At 37.6% G+C, this 26,478-nt stretch overlaps 1 protein-coding gene across 1 annotated transcript in view; it reads left to right on the forward strand.

Moving 5' to 3' along the window:
• Positions 1-26,478, forward strand: part of CWC27 (CWC27 spliceosome associated cyclophilin) — a 312,875-nt gene that overhangs the window by 240,554 nt on the left and 45,843 nt on the right. The window contains exons 12-13 of the mRNA XM_058309301.2: positions 6,746-6,855; positions 11,958-12,061. Of these exons, the coding sequence (XP_058165284.1) occupies positions 6,746-6,855; positions 11,958-12,061 (214 nt within the window). The remainder of the gene's footprint in view (positions 1-6,745; positions 6,856-11,957; positions 12,062-26,478) is intronic.

Here is a 26,478-nt window from a genome sequence, read left to right on the forward strand (position 1 = left end):
CTCAGGGAACTAAACGACAGCAAGAGACATGCAAACATATGTGTCATGGGTGTCCCAGAAGAAGAAGAGAAGGTATATGTGGCAGAAGGAATATTTGAGGAAATAATGGTAGAAAATTTTCCAGCCCTATTGAAGGACACAGATATCCATGTCCGAGAAGCACAATGTACTCCCATCCAAATAAATCTGAATAGACCAACTCTTAGACACATATTAATTAGAACATCAAATGCCAAAGACAGAATTCTGAGAGCTGCAAGAGAAAAGCAATGTATAACTTATAAAAGATACCCAATAAGATTAAGTGCTGATTTCTCATCAGAAACCATGAAGGCAAGAAGACAGTGGCATAATACATTTAAGATACTACAAGAGAAAAACTTCCAGCCAAGAATCTTACATCTGGCAAGATTGTCTTTCAAGTGAGGGCAAGTTTAGAATATTCACAGATAAACAGAAACTGAGAGAGTTTGTAACCAAGAGACCAGCTTTGCAGGAAACACTAAAGGTTGTGCTATAGCCTGTAAAGAAAAGATAGGAGAGAGAGACTTGGAAGAGAGTCTAGAAATGAAGATTATATTAGTAAAAGTAACTAAAAGTGTCAAAGGAGTGGTGAAGATAAAATATGATGGATAAAGCCCATATATTTAGGAATAAATTTTACCAACAATGTGAAGTACTTATATTCAGAAAACCACCGCTCATTGTTAAAAGAAATTTTAAAAAACCTAAATAATTGGAAGAACATGCCATGCTCACACATTGGAAGACTAAACATCATTAAGATGTCAATTCTACTCAAAATCATATGCAGTTTCAATGCAATCCCAATAAAAATTCCACCAGCATTTTTAAAATAAATGAAACACACAGTTATCAGATTTATTTGGAAGGGCAAGGGGTCATGACTAGCCAGAAACATCTTAAAAAGGAAGAGCGAAGTTGGGGGACTCTCACTTCTGGACTTTAAATTGTATTACCTAGCTACAATGGTAAAAGCAATATGATACTGGCATAAAGGCAGACACATAGACTAATGGGACCAAATTGATGGCTCAGAAACAAACCTGCACATCTATGGTGAAGTGATTTTTTTTTTTTACTTTTCAACTATAAATTTAATGATGTCTAATCAGATCAAATATATGTCATGAAATTTATTTTTTTTCTTCATCTATTTTTTTAAATTCAAGTTAATAAATCACAAGGAATGTTACATTAAAAAAAAAACATTAAAAAACATAACAGGTTCCCATATAACCCACTCCCCACCCCCACCACATCATTTTTGTAAATTGTATTTTTTTGAAGGTATATACATCACAAAAAAATATTACACTAAATATAAGAGGTTCCTGTATATCCCCTACCCCACTCCTCCTACACCAACAACCTCCTTCATCATTGCGGCACACTCATCACACTTGGTGGACACATTTTGGGGCACTGCTGCACTACACAGATAATAGTTTACCCTGTCGTTTGCACTCTCACCCAGTAGGTTCAGTGGGTTATGGCAGGATATATAAAGTCCAGTATCTGACCCTGCAGTCTCATTAAGGACAACTCAAAATCCCAAAAATGCCCCCACATCACATCTCATCTACCCTCTCCCTGCCCTCAGCAACTGCTGTGGCCACTTTATCGACCTCAATGCTAAAATTTCTTCTATTACTCGTCACAATAGTTTTATAGTAGAATATCAGTACTAGTCCATATTTTATTCCTCCATTCTGTGGACCCTGGGATGGTAATGTCCTCTCCACCTCTAGATCAAGAGGGGGCTTAGATTCCACATGAATGATGGATGCAATTCCTCTGCTTACAGTTGTAGGCACTCTTGATTCCCTGGTGTGGTGGTTGACCATCTTCACCTCCCTGTTAGCTGACCTGGGTAAGACCAAAGCCTGTCAAACCCACTCAGCTCAGACAAACAGTCCATTCAATGCCTGGTGCTGAGAGAACCAAATATCCATAGCCAAAACAAGGGAAGAGGACCCTGATCTCACACCTTATACCAAAATTTAAAAATGGAAAAAATGGAACAAAAACGTAAATATAAAAGCAAGATCCATAAAGCTTCTGAAAGAAAATGTAGGAAACTATCTTCCAAGACCTTGTGGTAGGGGGTGGATTCTTAAAGGAGGTAAGAGGACTGAGGTGGACTATTGATGTTTATTGTATGTTGAAGTTTTGATTAACTTTACTGTAAAAGTATAGAAATGTATAGAGTTGATGGTAACACATTATAGTGAGTAACAGCTCACTTTATAAATGGGAATGTGGCTGAAAAGGGTAGTTTAAGGATACAAATGCCAAATGACAGAAAGCTAGTGTAGCAGTTTGATATAATTGATGAATTCCAAAAAGAAATATTGGATTATGTTTGTAATCTGATCTGTACCTGGACATGATTGAGTTATGATTAGGACAGATAAAAGGCATGGCAAGGAACAAAGTTGAGGGCTTTTAATGTTGGAGTTTTGCTTTTGGAGTTTGATCCTGAAGACTTAAACTGGAGCCCTGGGAAGTCAGCACACAGGGTAAAGAGAAGGCAGCCACAGGAAGAAAGGAACCCTGAAGCCAGAGTAAAGCAAGCCCCAGGAATGTAGGAACCCAGGAAGCCTGAACCCTCGCAGATGTCAGCAGCCATCTTGCTCCAAATAGACTTAGGTGAGAGAAGTAACTTATGCTTTATGGTCTAGTATCTGTAAGTTCCTACCCCAAATAAATACCCTTTATAAAAACCAACCACTTTCTGAATTTTGCATCAGCACCCCTTTGGCTGACTAATACAGCTAGAGACTAATCTAGGGAATGAATAACACAGTAAACCCAGAGGTGAATGAGAATTGTGGTTGATGGTACAGATGCAAGAGTGTCCTTTGTTAACTAGAGCAGATGTACATCTCTATTGCAGGGTGGTGGGAATGTGGAGAAGCATGGGAAAAATACGACTGGAATGACCTATGGACGGTGGTTAACAGTAATAATGTATTATTTATGCATCTATGCCAAAGATATACTATGTTGATGATGGGAGAGTATAGAAAAAGTGTGCCAAGGTACGCTTGGACCTGATAATAATCTGATGATGATTTTATCTCATAATCTGTAACAAATATTCCATCACATTGTGGTGTGTTGTTAGAGGGGTGTTGTATGGGAATTCTGCACATGTACATGATTGTTCTGTAAGTTTAAAACTTCTATCATAAAAATATGTTTAAAAATAATAATACAGTAGGTTGGGGTAAATATACACCAAATATAATATAAGGACTATAGTTAGTAGTAATCTTTTGGCAATATTCTTTCATAATTTGTAACAAATGTCTCACAACAATGCAAGGTGTTGGTGGTGGGCTGACGTATGAGACCCCTGTATCATATGATATTATGCCTGTTTGCTTTGTAAATCCACAACTTTTTCTCTACACTTTTTATATTTATTTTTTAGGTATGTTCATGTATAAATGATATAATAATATAATAAAATTATAAGAGACCATTTTGATACACACACACATATACACACACACCAATTACATATGATAATAATATGGTGGGTTGGGGGAAAATATACCACATGTAAGATACTTTGTGTAGTAGTAGTATTTTAAGAATTTTCTTTAATCATTAGTTAAAAATGTTCCACAACAATGCAAGGTATTGGTGGTTCAGTGAGGTATGAGAGCCCTGTATGATGTTATGTGTGTTTGTTTCATAAGTTCACAACTATTACTATACTCTTATTGTTTATTTATGTTTATGTATGAGTGCTATACTTCAGTAATTATTTTAAAAAATAAGACAACATATTGTATTGTTTCAATTGGTATTAATTTCCACCAATGCCAAAACTATAATGACAGAAAGTGGATCAGTACTATAAGGAAGCATTAAGAACACTTTAGTGCTATGGCTTATATCCTGATTACACTGGAGGTTATACAACTGTATACAAATACCAAAAATCATCTAATTATAAGTTAAAATTAGTGAATTTTACTATGTATAAAGTATATCTCAATGTCCAACTATTTTTTAAAATTCTGTCATTATCGTTCAATTTCTAAGATAAGGTAACTAGTTTTCCAAGCTCTCAAAATACCATTTAATATAAGCACTCTTAGCAATAGAACTTCCTTAACTTTATTACGTACTTAAATTTGCCTATCCTTGACTTTCTAAAATTGATTTAAAAGCTGGACAAATTTTGTATTATTTGCTTCTTATACATTCCTGAAACTAAAACCAAGTAACTGATCCTTACTAAAGTGGACTATTTTTAAGGTGATGCATGTTAAACATTAAGGCAGTCACTGCTGGGTCTAGTTTTTTGTTTCTTTGTTTTGTTTTTGAGATACCAGGGGTGGGGAGATTGAACCTGGGACCTCCTAGTGGGAAGCCAGCGCTCAACACTGAGCCACATTAGCTCCCCTGACTTGTTTTTTTTCATTTGTTTTGCTTGTTGTTTGTTTTTTGTTGTTGTTTGTTTTTTTAGGAGGCACCAGACACCAAACCTGGGACTTCCCGTGTGGGAAGCAGGTGCTCAGCTGCTTGAGCACTGAATTCAGTCCACTCTCTGAATCTGTTTTGAAAGTAGTAAGCTTAACTTACCTGTGCCAGTGAAGTAGCTAGAATCATTGATGTCCACATTTCCATTTAATTTAAAATTCTAACCATAAATGAAAATTTCAGTCATTTGTAGTTGAATATCCAGTACACAAGTTGTCCTTTCTCTTTTGCATTTGTTTTATTAGTTAAAATATTAGGCAGCTCTAAGGATACACATCAGAATTTCCTTAGAATTTTATGAAATTTCTGCCATAGGAAAATGGTAGAAAATAAGTAATATTCACTTCCCAAATATGATGGAGCAGGAGATTCCAGAGTCGTGGCACACACTTTGTGAAGCTAGGAAGCCAAATTGACCCACTACTTTATTTTCTGCTCCCCTAGTTTCATTCATTTATTTGACTATTTATTGAGCCAAGTACTATCTTAAGTACCAGGAAAACATGCCTTCAAGAAGTGTAATGTCTAGTGATGACTGATGAAGAATAAATAGGAAATTCCATAAATTATGTAAGTACTAACTAAATGGTGTTTGGGAAGCTGAACGGAGGGTCATCCAAACCAAACTTCAAGAGTGGAATCAGAAAAGGCTCCCTAAAAGAAGTGTCAGCCAAGTTGAAACAAAAAATGAGCAAGAATTTAACTAAGAAAATTAATTGGGGGATGGAGGATTAGAGTGTTGTCAGTATCCCAGAAAGAAGGAACAGCATATGCAAAGGCTTAGGGGTTAAGGGAGCCTGGTGAGTTCAAAGAGTTGTTATAAGTAGATAAAAGCACTTCAAGGGGCTCAGGAAAGAGTTGCAAGAGATAAGAGTAAAAAGGAAAGCAGTCAGCTGCCTCATGTCTGAACTCTTCTGTCACTGTTAAGGTGCTTGGTTTTTATCCCACGACAATGCAAACCCAACTACTGTAGGATAAAAGGAGAGAGGCAATTCAAAAATGTAGTTAAATAAAAAAAAACATGAAAGTAATTTTTAAAAACCCATTATAAGAGACCACTTTGATACACACATACACATATACACATACACCAATTACGATAGGATCTTCTCTTCACTAGTGGTTACTAAACATAGGTACTTCAAACAGTTCTGCATCTTAGCATTTCTTTTTTCGTTGATGTGCTTTTTAGTACTTATAACAGTTTTTAGTATTTTAAGCTGTCAGTCTTTAAATCAGAACTGGATTTACTTTTCAAGGGGCTATATAAAATTGTGTATAAAACAGATTATTCCTTCCAACTTGGTATTAGGTAATCACAAAAAGACAATTTATTACTTAGTACACACATTTTTTAACTAAAAAAAAGTCTTGAGCAATATGATTGACAGTTAATACACTGCACCTGAAATTCTAAGTCACAAAAAGGCAAGTAACAAAACAAGGCTTGAGTAGAAAGATTGCTAACATGCTTGATTACATTTGGCTCTTCCTGTTTGCCAAGAATAACTAAGTATTTCATTGTTTGTTTTAGAAGCCAAAATTTTTCATTAATGGGCATACATCTAAGAAGATATAAAATGAATTTTAATACTTGTGTTTTAAGGCAAAACTGTGTTTTATCAACCCACAGGTTAACTAATGTTCATATAGATTTATTACAGGATGAAAAACAGGATTTGCTTTCTAATTTGGTAAAATTAGTCTTGTCTGCTTCTGATAAATTTCCTAACTTATTTGCTAGTTACATTTATTTTCTATGATGCCATTAAAGTAAAGGTTTTTCGTCATTTTTTTTTAACTTGGGGGAAAAGTGGCAAGTAATTAGAAAATCAACCAATATTTGGAAGATTGTGTCTTATTAGGCCTCACTCTTACAAGGTTGAAGAACGATATAAAATGGCATTGCTGAATTTTAGGAAGACAATTGTTTTAATAATGAGATAACTGATTTTAGAGTCAACTTGCATAAGTTCAAGTGAGAATAATTATAAAAGTACAGTATAGAATAAATATGTTTATAAAATTGATAAATTAACATCAATCACTTTCTAGTCTAGGAAACAATTGTGGATATAGTAGACTTGATTGGTTTTGTTTTTAGATTAAATAAAGGAAAACTGAGACAAGGTTTAACCTCCTCTTTGCTGGCAATAAGCATATACATTTGAATTCACAAAACCTTTTTTACCATACATTCTAAGAATATTCTATTGTTCTTCAGAGGAAGAAGCTGCTCCAGATGGTGCTGTTGCAGAATACAGAAGAGAAAAGCAGAAGTATGAAGCTTTGAGGAAGCAGCAGGCAAAGAAGGGAACTTCCAGGGAAAACCAGGTAACCTCAAAACCCATACATAATTCATTGCCTTTTTATTGTTGAATGTTGCTACACAGAGCCTAATTTGATTATCCATGAGGGGAAGCACCACCTCTTAAAAATGAAAAAAAATATTATATAGGATGGGTTGACAAGGAGCTTGGTCACTCATATAAAGGTCCAAATTCTAGAATTCTTTTCAGGTATTTTAGGCAAATGACAAGCCTAAAACTTTCAAGTTTCAACTTTTGACTCCCATATTAAACACAGTAACTTTGTTAAGCCACATACTATCAGACACTCATGTAGAACCTCTAAGTGACTATTATAAATGGAGATGTAGTGATTGTAAATGAAAGGAGAGTCTCCTTCCAGTGTAGCATCTCACATGCTGACCAGCTAACCTGGCATCAAATTGTACACTGCTTGTAAATAAGACATTTGGTTCATTAGTTGACAATCATGTAGTAATATTACAACTCTGTTTATTGCAAGTAGTTCCTGAATCTTTAAGTAGTAATATAAGGAAAGTGTCAGAAATCAAGAATGGAAAGACATAGAAAGCTAGCTCAACAATTTGAGAGTTAGCAGTGTATCCCATGTCGCACTTGGAACTTAAGACAAATCTCTTCAGCAGTACTTTAAGTTGTAAAATTAGGAGTAGACCAAAATCATTCATTTTCGGTGCTGCCACATATATGAATACACACTATTTTAGGTGTTTAAATGAAGCAGGAAAAATGAAGTAAATTTAAAAGTCCAAGCTGATTTGGATAAATTATTCTCATCAGGAACTATATTATAAATACCACCTAATTGCTGGTAAGGGAGGAGGATACATCTGCACTGTGCCTGAAAATAATCATCAGGACACTTCAACAAGAAGCCAGGTGAGGTGTAGGAAATTGTGATTACAAAGAACTAACTTACATGCATTTTTGGAAAGAAATGGCACATCAAATGAATTTAAGAATAAGTGTACTATTAATTTGTTTTCATGGTGTAATAAAGTTTTCTGAATAGCAACTTTGGTGAATACACTACCAAAGATGCTAAGAGTTGCCTTTATTCAAGCATTCCTTACCACCCCTCCCCAACAAAGAATTAAGAACCTACCATGTACTAATCACTCTATTTGGTTGTAAACAAGGTGGACACATTCCTGCCTTCTCAGAGCTTATGGTATATCAGGGAAGCCAGTTAAACAAGTAATATCAATAAAAAAGAAAGTAAAGCATTATAAACAGAGGAAGTACAGGGAACTAAGTAAATGTATAATGAAAGGTCCTAAAATGATCTGGGAAGGCCTCCCTGAGAAAGATTTATCAGCTGAGTTTTGAAAGTTGAATAATGGATGCTAGCCAGATGAAGTGGAGCAAGGTGTGCTTAGACAAAAGGAACAGTGTACGTGAACACTTCGATCTCCCTACAAAGAACCAAAAGATGTTGAGTATTACTGGAACATGACCTAAAAGAAAGAGAAATGAGGCTGCAGAGGTAAGTAGGAGCTACCTTCATACAAGGTATTTTTGAGAATGTTACATTTAGATTTACCCTCAGAGCAATGGAGAACCATTGAGGTAAGGAAGTGACATGATATGGTTTGCATTTGGGGAAGATCCTCTGGCCACAGCGGGGAGAGTAGACTGACCACAGGGAGGACTGAAGGCACAGAGGCCAGCTGGGACACTCTTATGCATATATAAGCATGTAGAATCTTGCAAAGCAAGTCTCCTTTGGAAGGGCTTCTCTGTACTGAGAAGCCTCTCACTGTTCTGAAGTGCCATGCGGTTAAGTAGTTGACCATTCATTCCTTAACAAAAGCCAGAAGATGAAGCTTACTGATGCCAAACCGAAATGCTTCCATGCAGACCCCATCTTCTTCCACCTATAATGTGCCCATTATTTTTGTGATTCTTGCTTTTCTGTCCAGTGTCCTCTCTTGCCTTTAGAACAGAGCTAGACAAAGTCCAGTCTTGAAAATAGGAGAAGCTAAGAAAGACCAAGTGGATGCTTTTTGTTTGTCACAGTCCTCCTTCTTTGAGTAAAAGTCAGTAGCATATTACCTGGCTCTAAGAACAGACTGCCTTGCCACTTTCAATTTAAGGAGAAAGATCCAGGTCTAATATAATTTTCTAGGAAGTTTTTAAAATTCATTCCACTAAGAAGTTATTTCATTTGTCTTTAGTATTTGTTATGTCCTCAGAAAGTGCATTTCTAAGTGTGCAAAAGTCCACCATTAAAAATTGATAGGTTTACTGTTACATTCTATAACATGGATGAACCTCAAAAAAAATTATGCTAAGTGAAAGAAGCCAGAACAAAAAGATGACATATTGTATGATTCCATTTATATGAAATGTCCAGAATAGGTAAATCCAAAGAGACAGAAAGCAGATTGGTGGTTGCCAGAGTCTGGGGTTGGGCGGGGGGGAGTGGGGGTTATGGTGGGAGGGCATGGGGAGTGACTCTTTCCTTTTGGGGTGCTGAAAATGTTTTGGAACTAGATAGAAGTGGTAGTTGCACAACAGTCTGAATGTACTAAATGCCACAGAATCGTTCACTTTAAAATGATTAATTTTATATTATATGAATTTCACCTCAAAAAAATTGATGGGTTTACATAGAGAGAGAGAGGTTTAATTATAAAACAAATCCAAGTTTTTTTAATGAATAAAGTTTAAAACAATGGATGCTTGCCTTATCTCTCAATGTTGTTTGAAGAGCTTGGTCCTATAATTACTACTTTAGAAATAGATAAAAATACCAATATCCTAATCCTAGGCTAAATGCCTGTGAGGCTATTCTACAAGAATTTATAGTTCTTAACCAAAACTCATCTCATTCAGCAACTATGGTAATGAGTATATTTTAAGCTATAGCCCATTTTGGCTTTATACTTTGCAGAAATATATAAGACACTTTTCACTGTCATATTTTAGCAATAATTGCCTGTTTCTTGTAATTATTTTGGCACCACCTGTGTTTATTGGGCTTAGGTTCTAAACCACCAAAACCTACTTAATTTTTTCATGAGCTGTGGTCTTGACATTCCCTAGAATAACCTTGTTACCTGGCAATTTTTTGTAATCTTTATTGTACCTGTTACTCACATGTTGAACTATCACACATCTTTTTCCTTATGAAATGAGTGTGTGTTAGTATTGCATTGAGTGTATCAGAGTCTTCATGAAGCATCTGATTTTTTAAACAGGTAGCATTTTATCTCATTTCAAAATAATGTGCCCTTTAAAACTGTAGAACAGAAAAACTTTTTTGAACTTCCTATTCTATGCTCAAATTCTAGAATAAACTGCTAAGGTATAATCAGGAGACAATGTGACTACAGAATTGGAGGCTCTTCTCTTCCCACAAACAGCATGAAAACCAAACAAGAATTCAGGAGAATGTTCCTTTTAAAAAAAAAAAAAAAAAACATACTGGGAAGCAGATGTGGCGCAAGTGAAAGGACTTCTGCCTACCATGCGGGAGGATCTGGGTTTGGGTTTGATCCCTGGGGCCTCCTGGTAAAAAAGAAAAAGAGAAAGCCTGCGTGGAGAGCCAGTGTCCATGCACTGACCCAAGTGTCCATGTGGCAATCTAAGTGCCTGCACAAGTGCCCACATGGCAAGCCAGGTGCTTGTGTGGCAAGCCAGTTCCTGCGCAAGTGCTTCACACAGCAAGATGAAGAGAGATGAAGGGAAGAGTCAAGGTGAAGCGCAGCAGAAACCAGGAACTGAGGTGGCTCAGGTAACAGGGAATCTGTCTCCACATCAGAGGTCCCCAGGATTGAATCCCAGTGAATCCTAGCAGAGAAAAATGAGAAGAGAAGACAGAAAGAGAAATAGATACAGAAGATCACACAGCTAATGGACACAGACAGCAAAAACAACTGGGCACGGAGAGGGGAAGGGGATATAAAAACATACCCAGGGAAACGGACTTTGGCCCAGTGGTTAGGGCGTCCGTCTACCACATGGGAGGTCCGCGGTTCAAGCCCCGGGCCTCCTTGACCCGTGTGGAGCTGGCCCATGCGCAGTGCTGATGCGCGCAAGGAGTGCCGTGCTACACAGGGGTGTCCCCCGCGTAGGGGAGCCCCACGCGCAAGGAGTGCACCCATAAGGAGAGCCGCCCAGCGCAAAGGAGGGAGCAGCCTGCCGAGGAATGGCGCCGCCCACACTTCCCGTGTCGCTGACGACAACAGAAGCGGACAAAGAAACAAGACGCAGCAAAAAGACACAGAAAACAGACAACCGGGGGAGGGGAATTAAATAAATAAAATAAATAAATCTTTAAAAAAAAAAAAAAAAAAAAAACATACCCAATACAGTATTTATATCCGGCTTCTTTCATAAAACAATATAATACAATGTTTCACATGTATAATTTTTAATAGCAGTGTAATAGCATATTCATTGTTTTTACCAAATTTATGTTTCTTTATTGATAAACATTTACCATGTTTCCAGTTTTTTTTACTTGTATAAATAGTGCTTCCATGAACATCCTGTGCAGAAGCCATTTTCTGTATTTCATATTATTTTTCTACAAAATATTCCTGGGCTGAAATTTAGTGAATCAGAGGGAATGATCACGTTAAAGTTTCTAATACATATTGCTAATAGCTTTTTAAAACTGTTCCTGTTTACCCATCTTCCAGCAGTAGCAATTAATGTATTCGTTAAATCTTCCCCAAATTCATTTCTTTTTACATTTTTGAAAATCAATTAAATGAAAGATACCAGTTGTTATTGGTGTTTTTGATTACATGTATCTTAGAACATTATCTCCCTGTCTTGTGGACATGGAAAACTTAATAAGAATGCATATTAAATTTTAAGCAACTTCTATATAAGTAAATGTAAGTTTCCCAAATCAGAAGATGGCTCACTATCTCTGAGGAAAACTATCAGTGAAAATATAACAGGATGATGTCAATGTTTGTGAATATCACTGTTGCAGTTTTCTTAGTTTTCTTCAAAATTAGACATTTATCCAAATTTTATTTATCCAGGTTTTACAGCCTGGTAGGAAATTTTCTTTTCTACCACATCTAAGTGTCTCCTTGAAAATTGTATTTCTCTTTATCAGAAAACTTAGCAGTCTAATTTTTATTTCAGACCCTTGAGCTGCTCAACCAGTTTAAATCTAAACTCACTCAAGCAATTGCTGAAACTCCTGAAAATGACATTTCTGAAACAGAAGTTGATGATGATGAAGGATGGTAAGGACTTTGATTTCTTTATCTTAGTCATAAGCAAATGGATTCAGAACAGAGACATTCTTAGAGCATTTTGACCACATCATCCTTTTTTTCATTTACATCTTCTCGTACTCTCATTATTATATTTCCTCATCACCCTTTCACTTCATTTCTTTTTAATAAGCATTTGTTGAGTGCTTGGTATGTTCCCAGTGTTGTGCTAGCCAGTGGAGAATATACAAGAAATGCATGACACCATCCCTGCCCTAAGTATCCTAATATAATGGAAAAAATACCTCACCTATGTTAAACAATTAGGAAAAAAACTTGAGACTATTAACTTTTTACACATATTTCATTTCATAATCCTACTAAGTTCCTCTTCAAACTTCGGCTCTACAGGTTCCTAGCAACATGAACTAAATTGATTTCACTTTGTCTTTAGATATTTTTTCGGCTTTTTAAGACACCCATAAGAAATAAGGAAATTAATGATATCTACATGTTCTGTACTTAACTTGATCCTAGCAAAAAATTAAAAAAAAAAAAAAAAAGGTTAAGAATTGTGCTCTCCCTTATCATACTCCTCTGTCCTTAAGTTGACTTCACATGCAGTATATTAGGCTCTCCACACCTAACTGCCCCCACCTCCCACTATACCCTGGCTCAGGCACATTGCTGCAGGCAAGCCAGTATATCACCCCCCACATATGACTCACCCTCTGGATCCTCTGAACCATCACATGTGCCATTACCCCAACCCAGAATCATAGTATTACTCCTCTCTGCCAAACAGTGTCTCTCCCCTATTTCAAAACTCTGTTTAACACTCCCAATCTCCAGGAAACCAGTCAGCAAGATTTGTTGAGCACTCACAAATCTAGAGGGTGGAGGAAGGAAGGCTGGAACACACATTAAAAAAGACATAAAAACTTATTAAGAAAACATTTAAATAAGTAAGACTCTGCAACTGTATGTTACTTTCATCAAAGGGCTGAGGGGATGATGATTTGAATGGAATAAATTCTACCTAACCTAGGACTATGAAAACAATTATATATATTCTCAATTAATGTAAAGTTTCCATATAATTCAGGGTATATATGCCAATTTTTCTTAAAATCTTAGATCTTTTTTAATAGGATTCTACTTATGTATATTTGTTTATACTTAAGTCCAAAATTGTTTGAAGGCAGAAGGTGCCAAAAACGAAGGTCTAGTGACTGTTGATTGACCCACTGAGAGATAAATGCACATTAAGTTGAAGAACTTTCTTTTTTTATATGACTGGACAGGTTTAGTTTTATTTTGGATTCCTTGAATGTCTCAAAATACCTTTCAAATGTTTTGGGATCAGCCACCACAAAAAAAAAAAAAAAAAAAATGCTTTGCCAAGTCCTCTTCCCCTTATTTTTGAATCCATATGCATTTTTTAAGGAAATATGATCCATGTGTTTCTGATTCATTTATACTTAACTCATCAAGATGGTGTTTTGTAAGAGTTTGATGCCCAATAAGTTTTTTTAACCTCTTTATAAGCCATTTAAGTCTTTTTTTATTGAACAGGAAAAATCACCAGCACATTCAAACCCCAGAAGTTTTATTTGAAACTCATAACCCACAGAATTCAAATTTACTTCCAACTTGGCAAGACTATTTAACTTGCCAAGATTCTTCCTAGACCCTTGGTTCAGTAATCTCTCATTTTCAACTCCTCATTAGCTTAATATATTAAGTATGTCTTTTTTACAGTATCATTTTTGTTCCTGATGTGATTTCACAATACAATCAGTGTTTTATCTAATATCCTCATCAGAGGGTTAGGAAAAAGAGAAAACTTCACCAGACAGGGAGGAAAACATCGGTGCTCAGTGATGGCCAGTTCTCCATCTAGGGAACAAAAATAAGTGGTAAAAGAGGGGAAAATAAGTTAAGGGAACTATTATCAGGTGTTCCATGAGCTAGTTAATTTCTAATTTCCACTACTGTCTCCTAAATAGGGCCAGAGCTGTACACCATACTCTTCCAGAATTTTTTTTCATTTGTTTTATCTAACATTTAGTAATAATACCTTTAGCATTTAAGTAACTGTCTAGAATCATACAGAATACATGAGATCCCTATATAATTTTATTGTAATATAGAATATTTAATTTTTGTAACCTAATAAAGAACAGCATCATTTCTTTTCATAAATAAATCCGTTCAGCTTTATCAGCTCGTTATTTAGATCCTCTCTCATAAAATATATTCTGCCCAGGAAAAGGAGTCTTGTATTCAAAATGATTTATAGCATATATTATGAATGCATGGCATATGCATGTGTGTTATGCATAAATTACATGGTTCCCAGACTGTTTTGTAGGTCACGGTTGCTGCTTTTCTAAGAAGTGAAAGTCAGCCAGTGTCCTGTACTACACTGTCAGGGTCTGTTATCTGAGGTAAAGTGATTGCTTCTAAGACATGTTTATGTGTCCGCATGAGTGGCCACACATTGAGGGATCTTTTTCATTTTCTGTCAAGATAGAAACCATTACCAATTTGTTATGTTTTCTTTTACTTGGCAAACTGTTCTATTCGCATTTTTGGCTGAGCTGCTGTATTGGCATGGTATACAACACACATTTGGGTACCATTCAGCAGCATTCTACTTTTTATGCAAAAAAGAGGGGGAGGGGGAGGAGAGGAAAAAAAAAGAAATATGATTCTATCATAAACAGTGTGTATGGTGTTTGATAATTATTCCCAGATTTCACTGTCTAAAAAGGCATTTAAAGAAGTGTTATTAGCAGATCTAAGCTGAAATATATGATACAGATTTTTCACTCAAAATTACTTGAATTCTTCCTTTGTTGGGATATATACCACCATTATTTGATGGCAGTGATGGGCACCAGATTCTAGTTTAGCAGTTAGAATAGCCTCTTTGCCACTACATTCCTTAGTCCCACAGCATCACAAACTTGTCTAGCTATAGAATCCTTTTTCAAGCATGGATTTTATAAAACCTATTAGACACATGGCAGGAGGCATCAGCCAAAGGATTCATATGACCATGTGGATGGAGTCCATATGCCAGTGTGGGTTTGGTTAGATAAAGCTTGATTAGCTCCCAAAAAAGTTTGAGGGTTATGTCTGACAAGACCATGGGGAGACTTACAAAAAAGAAAGCCACCTGCTCCTTACATAACAAAATGAGCATTTCCAAAGAGAGGGGAAATTTTTAACCTATGAGGGCAGACTGCAGTCTTGTGAACATTAACCATTCACTACTGTGTTCCATTGAAAATATCTTTCCAGAAGTTTAAATCTTTGATTAAGTTAAAACTTTATAATAAACAGACATGGTAAAATAATTTTTTTAAATGTATTGGTCTGTCTATCTGCCTTCCTCTTCTTCTATCTCTCTCTTACACCACTTACCTTCATAGTACAAATAATATTCAGTGTATTATGAAAATTAGTATAAGAATTAGAAAAATACTAACAGTTACATGGTTGTCCAAAGTAAAGATTTCAATAATTATTTTTATTGTAAGTAAAAGACGTTTAATGTTGAAAAATCAAAATACAGTCCCCCCCAACAAAAAGTAAATAAAAATCACCTGTAATTCCAAACTCAAAGATAAATGCTGTTAAATTATACATGCATATAGCTTCCCAGATATTTCGGTATACTTACATATTTTAAGCATTAATGACATCATACAACTGTAATGAACACGTTGCATCTAAGCCATTGCCTATTTTCTCAATAAATTTCTAAAACTGGAATTGCTTAATCAGTAGAGACACATGCTAAGCTTCTACTAAATATTTTCAAATGGTCTTCCGAAAATGTCATTCCAGTTCATAGTTTCAAGTAAATATCATTTTTAAGACTTGCCTTTAAGACTGTTAGAATCCCAAGAATTAATTAAGGTACTTTGCTGTTCATAATGAAAGATAATAGCATTTCAGAAGACATGCCTGGCCATTTAAAAAAAAAATTTAATATAAATACAAGCTAGTTTGCGTCTGTTTTTAATAAAACAGGTATAACATTTAACATAGCTCTGCTTCTCAAGAGCATCATCTCTGGACTAGTCCTGTTCTTATTTCTAAAAAACCCCCCTCTTGGTTTTGTTAGTTTTTTTTGTTTTGTTTTGTTGTTTTTCCGTTTTATTGCTACACCTTAGCTTGTGTTAGAAATAGTTTATAGAAATAGAAATAAAAATTGGAGTTCTGAGGACCCAGATTTGCAACAAAGATGTTTTTAAAGCCTTTCTGCAGGGAAGCGGACTTGGCCCATTGGTTAGGGCATCCATCTACCACATGGGAGGTCCGCAGTTCAAACCGGGCCTCCTTGACCCGTGTGGAGCTGGCCTATGCGCAGTGCTGATGTGGGCAAGGAGTGCCGTGCCATGCAGGGGTGTCCCCAGCATAGGGAAGCCCCACGCGCAAGGAGTGTGCCCTGTAAGGAGAGCAGCCCAGCGCGAAAGAAAGTGCAGCCTGCCCAGGAATGGCACCACACACACAGAGAGCTGACACAACAAGATGACACACAAAAAAGAAACACGGATTCACATGCTACTGACAGCAACAGATGTGGACAAAGAAGAACACGCAGCAAATAGACACAGAGAACAGACAACTGGGGTGGGGGGAAAGGGGAAAGAAATAAACAAATAAATCTTACAAAAAAAAAAGCCTTTCTGCAGAGGTAACATAGTATAGAAGTAACCAGTACCAGTTATCTGACTATCCAAAGCAGTAAAATTTTAATAATGCAGTTGTAAAAATGATTATTGACTACTAGACCCACTGAGACCTCATTATAAGATACCATTAAAAGACTTGGCATCATTTCATTGCTCATATTGTACAATGTTATATATATAACGCATTCTGTAATTTGTATATGGTTCCGTTGCATACTCAGTGAAGGGTGTAATGACAACATTATAGTCCCATTTCATTCAAACGGCACATTGCGAGGCAAGAGTAATAGATTGGTGTACGGAATCACAAGTACAGCTGTAAGGACAGAAGCTGTGAGAACAGTCCTGGCCATAGTTAGTCAAATAAGCAATCATCTTCACCCTTTAATGTCAACCAGGGCAGCAGGTCTTAAGCTTTTGGTCTCTGGACTCCTTTGTACTCTTAAAAATTATTGATGACCCAAAAGAGCTTTTGTTTATGTGGAATAAAACTATTGATATTTACCTCATAAAAATTAAAACTAAGAAATGTTAAATCACTAAAAAAAATAATAAACCCCATTGCATGTTCACATAAATAGCATTTTATATGAAAAATAATATTTTCCAAAGCAGAAATTTTTACTGAGAAAAGTGGCATTGTTTTACAGTTTTTGCAGATCTTGAATGTTTGGTTTAACAGGATTCTCATATCTGCTTCTGCATTCAGATTGTTTCAATATTACATATCATGTATCTTCTCAAAAATTCCACTGAAGATGAGAATGAAAAAAAGCATATAATGTCTTTTTATTCTTTATACAAAAATTATAATTTTGACCCAGGGGTCCCCACATCAGACTTCGAGAACCACTGGGCAAAGGTATCTGTAGTCATTATGGGTGTCATAATAGTTCTTACTTATCAGAGGTTCTGACCCAATTATATGTCCTGGGAAGCTTTATTCCAAGTCTCAATTTATGATCCAAAAGACCCACAAGATTTCTAAATTAAAATCTGTCTACACTATCAGGTGAGACCTGCTATGACAGAATACTTACCGTTCCCACAGCAGTCCCTTAGTGGCTCTTAACTATTTAGAAATGTGCTATAGCATGCCATTTTATGTTATTTTTCTTGTTTACTTTCTATAAATTTTTTCACTTACATTTTATTACTTAAATATATTCTTTTACTTTTGGGAAATTTTTATTCTTATTTATAGATTTTTGAGTATTTTAGATTCTAACTTTTTAACTATCTTTTTCCAATCTATGGCCTGTCTTTCAAATTTGTTGTTTCATTTTGTTTTGACATACAGAAGTTTTGGGTTTTTTTAAGTAATAATAAACTTTAATTTTAGAGAAGTTTTAGATTTACAGAAAAATTAAACCAAAAGTATTGGGAAGTTCCATCTAACCACGCGTGCATGCACGCATGCGCACACATACTTTCCCCTATTTTTAACATCTTACATTAATGTAGCACATCTGTTACACTTGGTGTACCAATATTGAAGCTCTGCTATTGACCAAGGTGTGTATTCACATTATGGTTTACACCTTGCAATGTATAGTTTTATAGGCTTTGAATGTCATGTATCTGTCATGGTAGTATTAAACAATTCCAATGACCTAAAAATGCCCTGTGCTTCACCTCTTCATCCCTCCTCCTCCCCTCTGATCCCCTGGCAACCACTATCTTAATATCAATTGTACAATTCTTGTGTTAACATAAGATAATAACTACAATTACAATAAATCTACTTTGGTTCATGGTTACACTCCCCTCTTATGTTTGGGGTGGTATCTGCTCCGATTGCTTCAGGCTGAGAAGGTGCTTAGATATTATGGGATAGATGGAAGGAATTGTTTTGCTTGGAGTTGTAGATATTCCTTGTTGTTTCCGGGAAGGTACTTGTCCATCATTATCATTTTATTACTTTTGCAGGGCAAGCCCAAAGAACTATAAAGCAGGAGTTGCCCACAATTCTGCTGGGATTTAGGGCTCAACCAGCATATGAAAAATCCAAAGATATAAGTCTATGAGAGATATATTTAATGGGTCAATTGAAAATTATAGGTTCAAATAAAAGGAGTAGAAGTATCATGAGTAGGGGAATTATACATGAGTATAAATATATTATATGGGGGAAATAAATTATTTTATATTCCCAAATAGGGCCCACTGAGGGGATGGTGATTTCCTGAAGCTATTAAGGCTTTGACACAGTCCTAAGCCATCCCCGAGTTCACTGAGTTATATAGTCACCCATTTTATCCTCTAACTTTCTTTCTCTCTAGCATCATGGTTGTCCCCAAACTTCCCCTTTCAACCACAGTCACACATTTCAGCACTGTTAATTACACTCATATGACTGTGCCATGATCACCTCCATCCATTTCCAAACCATTACAATCAACCTAATTATAAAGTCAGCACAGATTAAGCATCAGCTCACCAATCTCTACTCCCCTTCTGTCTACTAATAACCTGTTGTATTAGTTTGCCAAAGGGCTGCTGATGCAAAATACCAGAAATGAGTTGGCTTTTATAACAGGGATTTTTGGGGGTTAAAAGCTTATATTTCCAAGGCCATGGAAAGTCCAAATCCAGGCATCAGCAGAGAAGCTTTCTCACCAAAGTCAGCTACTGCTGATCCTGACCTTGTTGCCACATGGTGAAACAAAATGGCTTCCAATCTCTGTAGAGGTCTCTGCTTTCCCCTCCAAAATCTACTGTCTCATGGAGCTCAGCTGTGAACACTCAGGCATAGGGTTTTTCTCTTTCTGGACCTCAGCATTTTAAGCCTCTTGGGGTCTTCTGTTTTCCTGCAATCCTCTCTCTCACATGGCAGAATCAAACATGGCAGTTCCCTTTTCCTATCTCTTTGTCTCTCTATGTAATCCCTTTATATCTGCCCCAGCAGGAGACACTCAACCTGAGTCACACCTCATTGACCTAGTCCAATCAAAGGCCCTAACTCAATCTTATTAAGAAATATAACCAAAGGCCCCTCAACTGAATTTAATGCAATCAAAGGGTACCACATCCAGAGGAACAGAATAGTTTATAAACACAAGATTTCTCTTTTTGGGATTCATAAAAATAATCTCAAACTGCCACACTTATCTTACAGACTCTATCTCCATGAATCTGCTCACTATCCTTCGTTCATATCAGTGAGATCATGCAATATTTGTTCTTTTGTGTCTGGCTTATTTTATTTAACATAAGGTCTTTGAGGTTCATCCATGTTATCAAATGTGTCATTCATTCCTTCTTACAGTTGAATAATATTCCATCGTATATATATATACCGGGTTGCTTCCATCCTTTGGCAATTGTGAATAACACTGCTTTATGAACATGGCTGTCCATATATTTGTTCATGTCCCAGCTTTCAGTTCCTCTGGGTATAGACCTAGTAGTAAGATTGTTGGATCATATGGCAAGTCTATACTTACCTTCCTGAAGAACCTCCAAACTGTCTTCCATAGTGGCTGCACCATTCCACATTCCCACCAGCAGTGAATGAGTATTCCTATTCCTTCACATCCTCTCCAGCACTTGTGGTTTTCTGGTTTTTTAATAGCAGTCAGACTAGTAGGTGTGAAATGATATCTTATTGTCATTTTGATTTACATTTCCCTTATAGCTAGTGATGTTGAGCATTTTTTCATGTGCTTTTTAGCCATTTGTATTTCCACTTTGGAAAAGCATCTATTCAAATCTCTTGCCCATTTTTTAAATGGGTTGTTTGTCATTTTATTATTGAGCTATAGGATTTCTTTATGTATTAGACCCTTATCAGATATATGCTTTCTAAATATTTTCTCCCATTGAGAAGCCTACAATTATTTCTTCAAATATTCCTTCTCCCCCTTTTCCCCTTCTGAGACATTCATGACACATATATTGCACATCTCTTGCTGTCATTTAGTTTCCTGAGACCTTGTCCAATTTATTCTGTTCTTTTATCTGTTTTTTTGTATGTTTCATTTTGGAGGCTATGTATTCAAGCTCACCAGTCCTTTCTCCTGCTTCCTAAAATCTGCTGTTATATGCCTCCAGTGTATTTTTAATTTCATTAATTGCACCTTTCATTCCTATAAGATCTGCTATTTTTCTACATATGCTTTCAAATTCTTCTTTGTGCTCATCCAATGTGTTCTTTTTTTTTTAAGATTTATTTATTTATTTCTCTTCCCTCCCCCACCCTGCCCCACCCCCGTTGTCTGTTCTCTGTGTCTATTTTGCTGCGTCTTCTTCTTTGTCCGCTTCTGTTGTTGTCAGTGGCATGGGAATCTGTGTTTCTTTTTATTGCATCATCTTGTTGTGTCAGCTCTCCATGTGTGCGGCACTATTCTTGGGCAGGCCACACTTCTTTCGTGCTGGGCAGCTCTCCTTACGGGGCTCACTCCTCGTGGGTGGGGCTCCCCTATGCGGGGGACACCCCTGCATGACACAGCACTCCTTGCATGCATCAGCACTGCGCATGGGCCAGCTCCACATGGGTCAAGGAGACCTGGGGTTTGAACCACGGACCTCCATGTGGTAGACGGACTCCCTAACCACTGGGCCAAGTCCACTTCCCCAATGTGTTCTTAATATCCTTAATCTCTTTAGCTCTCTCATTGAATTTATTAAGGACATCTGTTTGAAAATCTATAATTAGTTGTCTCAACTCCTTTATGTCATCTGGAGGCTTGTTCCTTTAACTGGGTCATATCTTCCTGTTTTCTGGTATGGATTATAGTTTTTTGTTGGTGTCTTTGGCATCTGGCTTACTAGATATATTTATTCTGGGTGCAGTTTCTTTCTTTAGTTAAGGGCTTTCTTGCCCTTTCTCCCTTCCTGGTTGTGTACTAGGAACCAAGGATGTATTTGGTGCTGTAAGAAGTGGATAGTCAAGCTGTCTGTACTGCCCAGGGATCTATGAAGGTTCTCCCACTTTCCCCTTTGCCAGGGATGGGAACAGAGCCATAGCTGCATGTAATAATCCAAGTTGTGCAGGCTAAGACCATCTTTAGTTACCCAGAGAGACTGATGACTCTTCACACCCCTTCCTCCCCTGCCTGAGGTGGGGATGGAGCTGCAGGCGTGGGCAGCAATCTATGCTTTGCTGGTCCAAAATGACCACATTTGCCCAGGTAGACTTCCAAGTATTCAGTCTGTGTTGGCCAGATATACCTGCAGTTACCCGAAACGGCTGAGCAAACACAGCTCTTCTTTCTTTTTGGGGTATGTGGATGGAGCCCAATATGTCTGACTATTCAGTCTATGCCAGCCAAATGTATGTACAGTTACCTGGAGAGGCTAATGCAGGTCCTGCCAACTTCTTCCCAGCCAGATTTGGGGCTGAAACCTAGGCTAGGGCTATAGTCTGATCTGGATGGAAAGAAACCAATCCCAACCATCACTGAGATTTTCAGTCATCCCAGCTTCTCCTCATGCCAGATACAGAGTGAAAGTGGTGGCTGCTGGTCTCTTTCCAACTTGGACAAGTTCAAACGTTAGCTGTTGTATTAGTCAGCCAAAGTGGTACTGATGCAAAATACCAGAAATCTGTTGGCTTTTATAAGGGGTATTTGTTTGGGGTATAGGAGCTTACAGTTACCAGGCCATAAAGCATAAGTTACTTCCCTCACCAAAGTCTATTTCCACGTGTTAGAGCAAGATGGCTGCCAGTGTCTGCCAAAAGTTCAGGCTTCCTGGGTTCCTCCCTCTCCAGAGCTCCATTTCTCTCCAGGCTCAGATGCTGTGCTTTCTCCAGAAGGCTAGCAGTAGACTATCAGGAGAATGGCTCTCTCTCTCTCCCCTGGGCTTCTACTGTGTCTAAGGAGCCATCTCTATTCCTCTGTGTTCACTTCCCCAGCTCCATCTCAAACCTTTCTTGTGTCCTCCTTTTCTGTGTCTTTACTTCCCAAGGCTCCAGCTGAAAACTCCAACCTCCCTTCTTTGTCATACAGTTTTTCTCTGAGTCCCCACCCACCAATAGGGCAGGGACTAAACGGCCTACTGACATGGCCCAATCAAAGCCTTAATCATTATTTAATCAAGTAAAAGTAAAACCTCTGAATCTAATACACTCTAATATGTCCAGTGGAAAAGACCAGTTTACAAACATAATCCAGTATTTCTTTTTGCAAGTCATCAGTAATATTAAACTGCTAAAGCTGTTCTTAGGGTTATACTTTAACCGGGCAAATTTACTAATCAGTAGCTGAAGTCAATGGCCAACTATCTCTTCTTCCCGTTTTTTGAAAAATGGAGCTTCCAACTCCAGCCACAGAATAGGTCCTGAGGAGGCTTGTGTTGCCAGAGTAGGATGTGCACTGGCCTTTGCTGCATGGCCTGTAGTTTCCTGGAGAGGCTGACACAGGTCCCCCCAGGTTCTGCCCTGGCAGAGGTGGTGCTGGGGCTTAGGCCAGAGCTGCAATCTGATCTGGATGGAAAGAAGTCCCTACCAGCACTGTGCTTGTCAGTCTGCTCCACTTCCTCTCATGCCAGGGGCAGAGTTAAAATGGACACTGACTGCCTCTTTCTGACTTGGACAGGTTCAAACTTTAGCTATTCTTAGGGTTATACTTTAGCCAACCAAATTTACTAAATAGCTGAAGTTTGTGCCCACCTGTCTCTTCCACCCCCATTTTTGGAAAATGGAGCTTCCAATTCCAGCCACAGAATAACTACCGAGGTGGCTTGTGCCACCAGTGCTATATGGGTACTGGCCTCCACAGTGTGGAGTGCTCAACTCTCGAATCTTCTCTGCAGATGAGCAATCTTCTCCTTCCATTATTTCAACGATATTGCAGGATGCTTTTCTGGTGTCCTGGATCCCCCAAACAGGTGCTTTAGATAGCTCTGTGTGATTACTAACTGCCCTGTAGCACAAGCTGACTCTAGGAGCTCCTTACTCTGCCGCCATCTTCCTGTTGTCTCTTTTTATTTATTTTTAAAGAAACTTTAGATTCCATAAATGTTACATTAAAAACATAGGGGATTCCCATATACCCACTCTACCCCTCTACCCCTTCCATACTTTTCCCCATTAACATCTTTCATTAGTGTGTTACATTTGTTACAATTGATGAACACATATTGAAGCATTGCTACTATGGTCTGTAGTTTACATTATGGTTTACATTTGGCACCACACGATGTTATAGGTTTAACAATATGTATAATGGCCTATATTCATCATTGCAATATGCAAAACAATTCAAATGTCCCAATAATGCCCCATGTTACACCTGTTCTTCTGTCTCACTCACCTTGGAACCTCTGACCACTGTCTTTATATCAGTGTTATATGTCTTCCATACTAGAATAATAAATGTCTACTTTAGTCCATAGTTGCATTCCTCCCTGATGATTGTTCATTCCTCAGTCTTGAGGTTTTGGAGATAGTGATGCCCACTCTGCTTCTGATAAAGAGGGGGCTTAGATCCCATGAGGCAGATGGATGGAACTGTCTTGCTTACAGTTGTAGAGTCTCTCTATTTTTTGAGATGGGTATTATCCATCAGCATCCTTAGGTTAGTTGTCCTGCTCAAGTCCAGTGAACTAGACAGGAGGTGTTGGCTACATAGCTCCTGAGATTCAGGGCTCAACCAGCATATGAACAGCTGGAAAATTTAAGTCTCTGAGATACATATTTAACAGGTATAGTACTAATTATAGGTTCAATTAAAAGGAGCCTAAGAGCCATGTGTAGGAAAGTTATAAGTGAGTCTAACACCAATACATTGGGAAGATAGATTATCATATATTCCAAGGTAAGGCCCACTGACAGGATGCTGAATTCCTGGGATTTTCTGCCCTGCCTATTGTGTCTTGATGTCTCTAGAGCCCTCAGGAAATAAGGTTCTGTTTACTGTGGCACAGAGGAAGAACCCTAACCGAGCCTGGGGAGTCAGGAAAAGAATCTTGGAGGAGGTGACATTAAAGCTAAGACCCAAAGAAAAAGTCAGCATTGACTAGTCTAGTTTATCTTTCTATTTAAATTTTTTTTTATCTTTTATTATCTTTTTTTTTAAGATACATAGATCACACAAAATGTCACATTAAAAAATTTGAGAGGTTCCCGTATAACCCACTCCCCACCCCCAACCCCCACACTCCCCACACAACAACTTCTTTCATTAGTGTGGTACATTCATTGCATTTGATGAATACATTTTGGAGCACTGCTACACAGCCTGGATTATAGTTTACGTTGTAGTTTACACTCTCTCCCATTCCATTCAATGTATTATGGCAGGATATATAATGTCCTGCATCTGTCCCTGCAGTATCATTCAGGATAAGGAATCAGTTTGTCTGTATTTCCAAAAGAATCAATATACTAGAATATTGATGGAAGTTGCATTGTTTATTGATTAATATGAGAAGAGTTAATATCTTTACTATGTTGAGACTTCCAACCCATGAACACATTATATCTCCCCATTTATTTAGGCCTCCTTTGATTTTTTCATCAGCATTTTATGGTTAGTTTTCAGCATACATATCCAGTACATGATGAGTTAGATTTATAGTTAGGTATTTCTTTTTTTTTTTTTTTTTTTTTTTTTTGGATCCAGTTGTTCATTGTTATGTAGAAAAGTATTAGATTTGGATTTTATTGACCTGCTAAATTTACTTATTATTGCTATGAAATTTTTTTGGTTTTGTTTTTTATAGATTCCTTGGGATTTTCTACATAGATAATCATGTTCCACCAAAATAGATGTCATATCTGAGTTTGTTTCTGATGCTTGATTTGTCTCTTCAGACTGTGATTTTTTCCTTGCCTTTTAGCATGGCTTGTAAATTTTTGTTGAAAGCCAACATGATGCAGTAGATAATAGGAATTAAGGCAAATAGACCTTTACTCTGAAGTTTTATGATGATCTGAATAGGTGCTGGGCTGTGTTTAATGTTTGCTGTTTTTTATTTTGTTTTTTAAGATTTATTTGTTTATTTATTTATTTATTTATTTATTTCCTCTCCCTCCCTCCCCCCCCCCCCCCAGTTGTCTGCTCTCTGTCCATTCACTGTGTGTTCTGTGACCACTTCTATCCTTATCAGCGGCACTGGGAATCTGTGTCTCTTTTTGTTGCGTCATCTTGTTGTGTCAGCTCTCCGTGTGTGCGGCGCCATTCTTGGGCAGGCTGCACTTTCTTTCGCACTGAGCCGCTCTCCTTATGGAGCGCACTCCTTGCACATGGGGCTCCCCTATGTGGGGACACCCCTGCATGGCAGGGCACTCCTTGCGCGCATCAGCACTGCACATGGGCCAGCTCCACACGGGTCAAGGAGGCCCGGGGTTTGAACCGCGGACCTCCCATATGGTAGACAAAGGCCCTATCCATTGGGTCAAGTCTGCTTCCCTAATGTTTGCTGTTAATGTTAATGCAGCTGTAGGTAACAGAGACTTCAGTTTCCTTTAATATTGTAGCAGTTTGGCTTTGTTTATGAATTCCAAAAATAGTTATTGGATTATGTCTGTGAACTGGTCTATCACTTTTAATTGATTAAATTATGATTAGGGCTTTGATTGGGCCACATCAGTAGGGCATTGAGTTCCCACCCTTTGGTGGGAGAGAACTCACAGATAAAAGGCATAGCAAAGGACAGAGTTGGGAGTTTTTGATGCTGGAGTTTTAGGCTAGAGCCGGGGAGTAAGCACACAGAGGAGCAGAGTGGCTGAGCCTGTAGATAATCGAGCCCCGGGGAGAGAGACAAGGCCATTGGCCTCATAGAGAAAACAGA

Source organism: Dasypus novemcinctus, chromosome 2 (genome assembly GCF_030445035.2).
Source record: "Dasypus novemcinctus isolate mDasNov1 chromosome 2, mDasNov1.1.hap2, whole genome shotgun sequence".
Classification (NCBI taxonomy): Eukaryota; Metazoa; Chordata; class Mammalia; order Cingulata; family Dasypodidae; genus Dasypus; species Dasypus novemcinctus.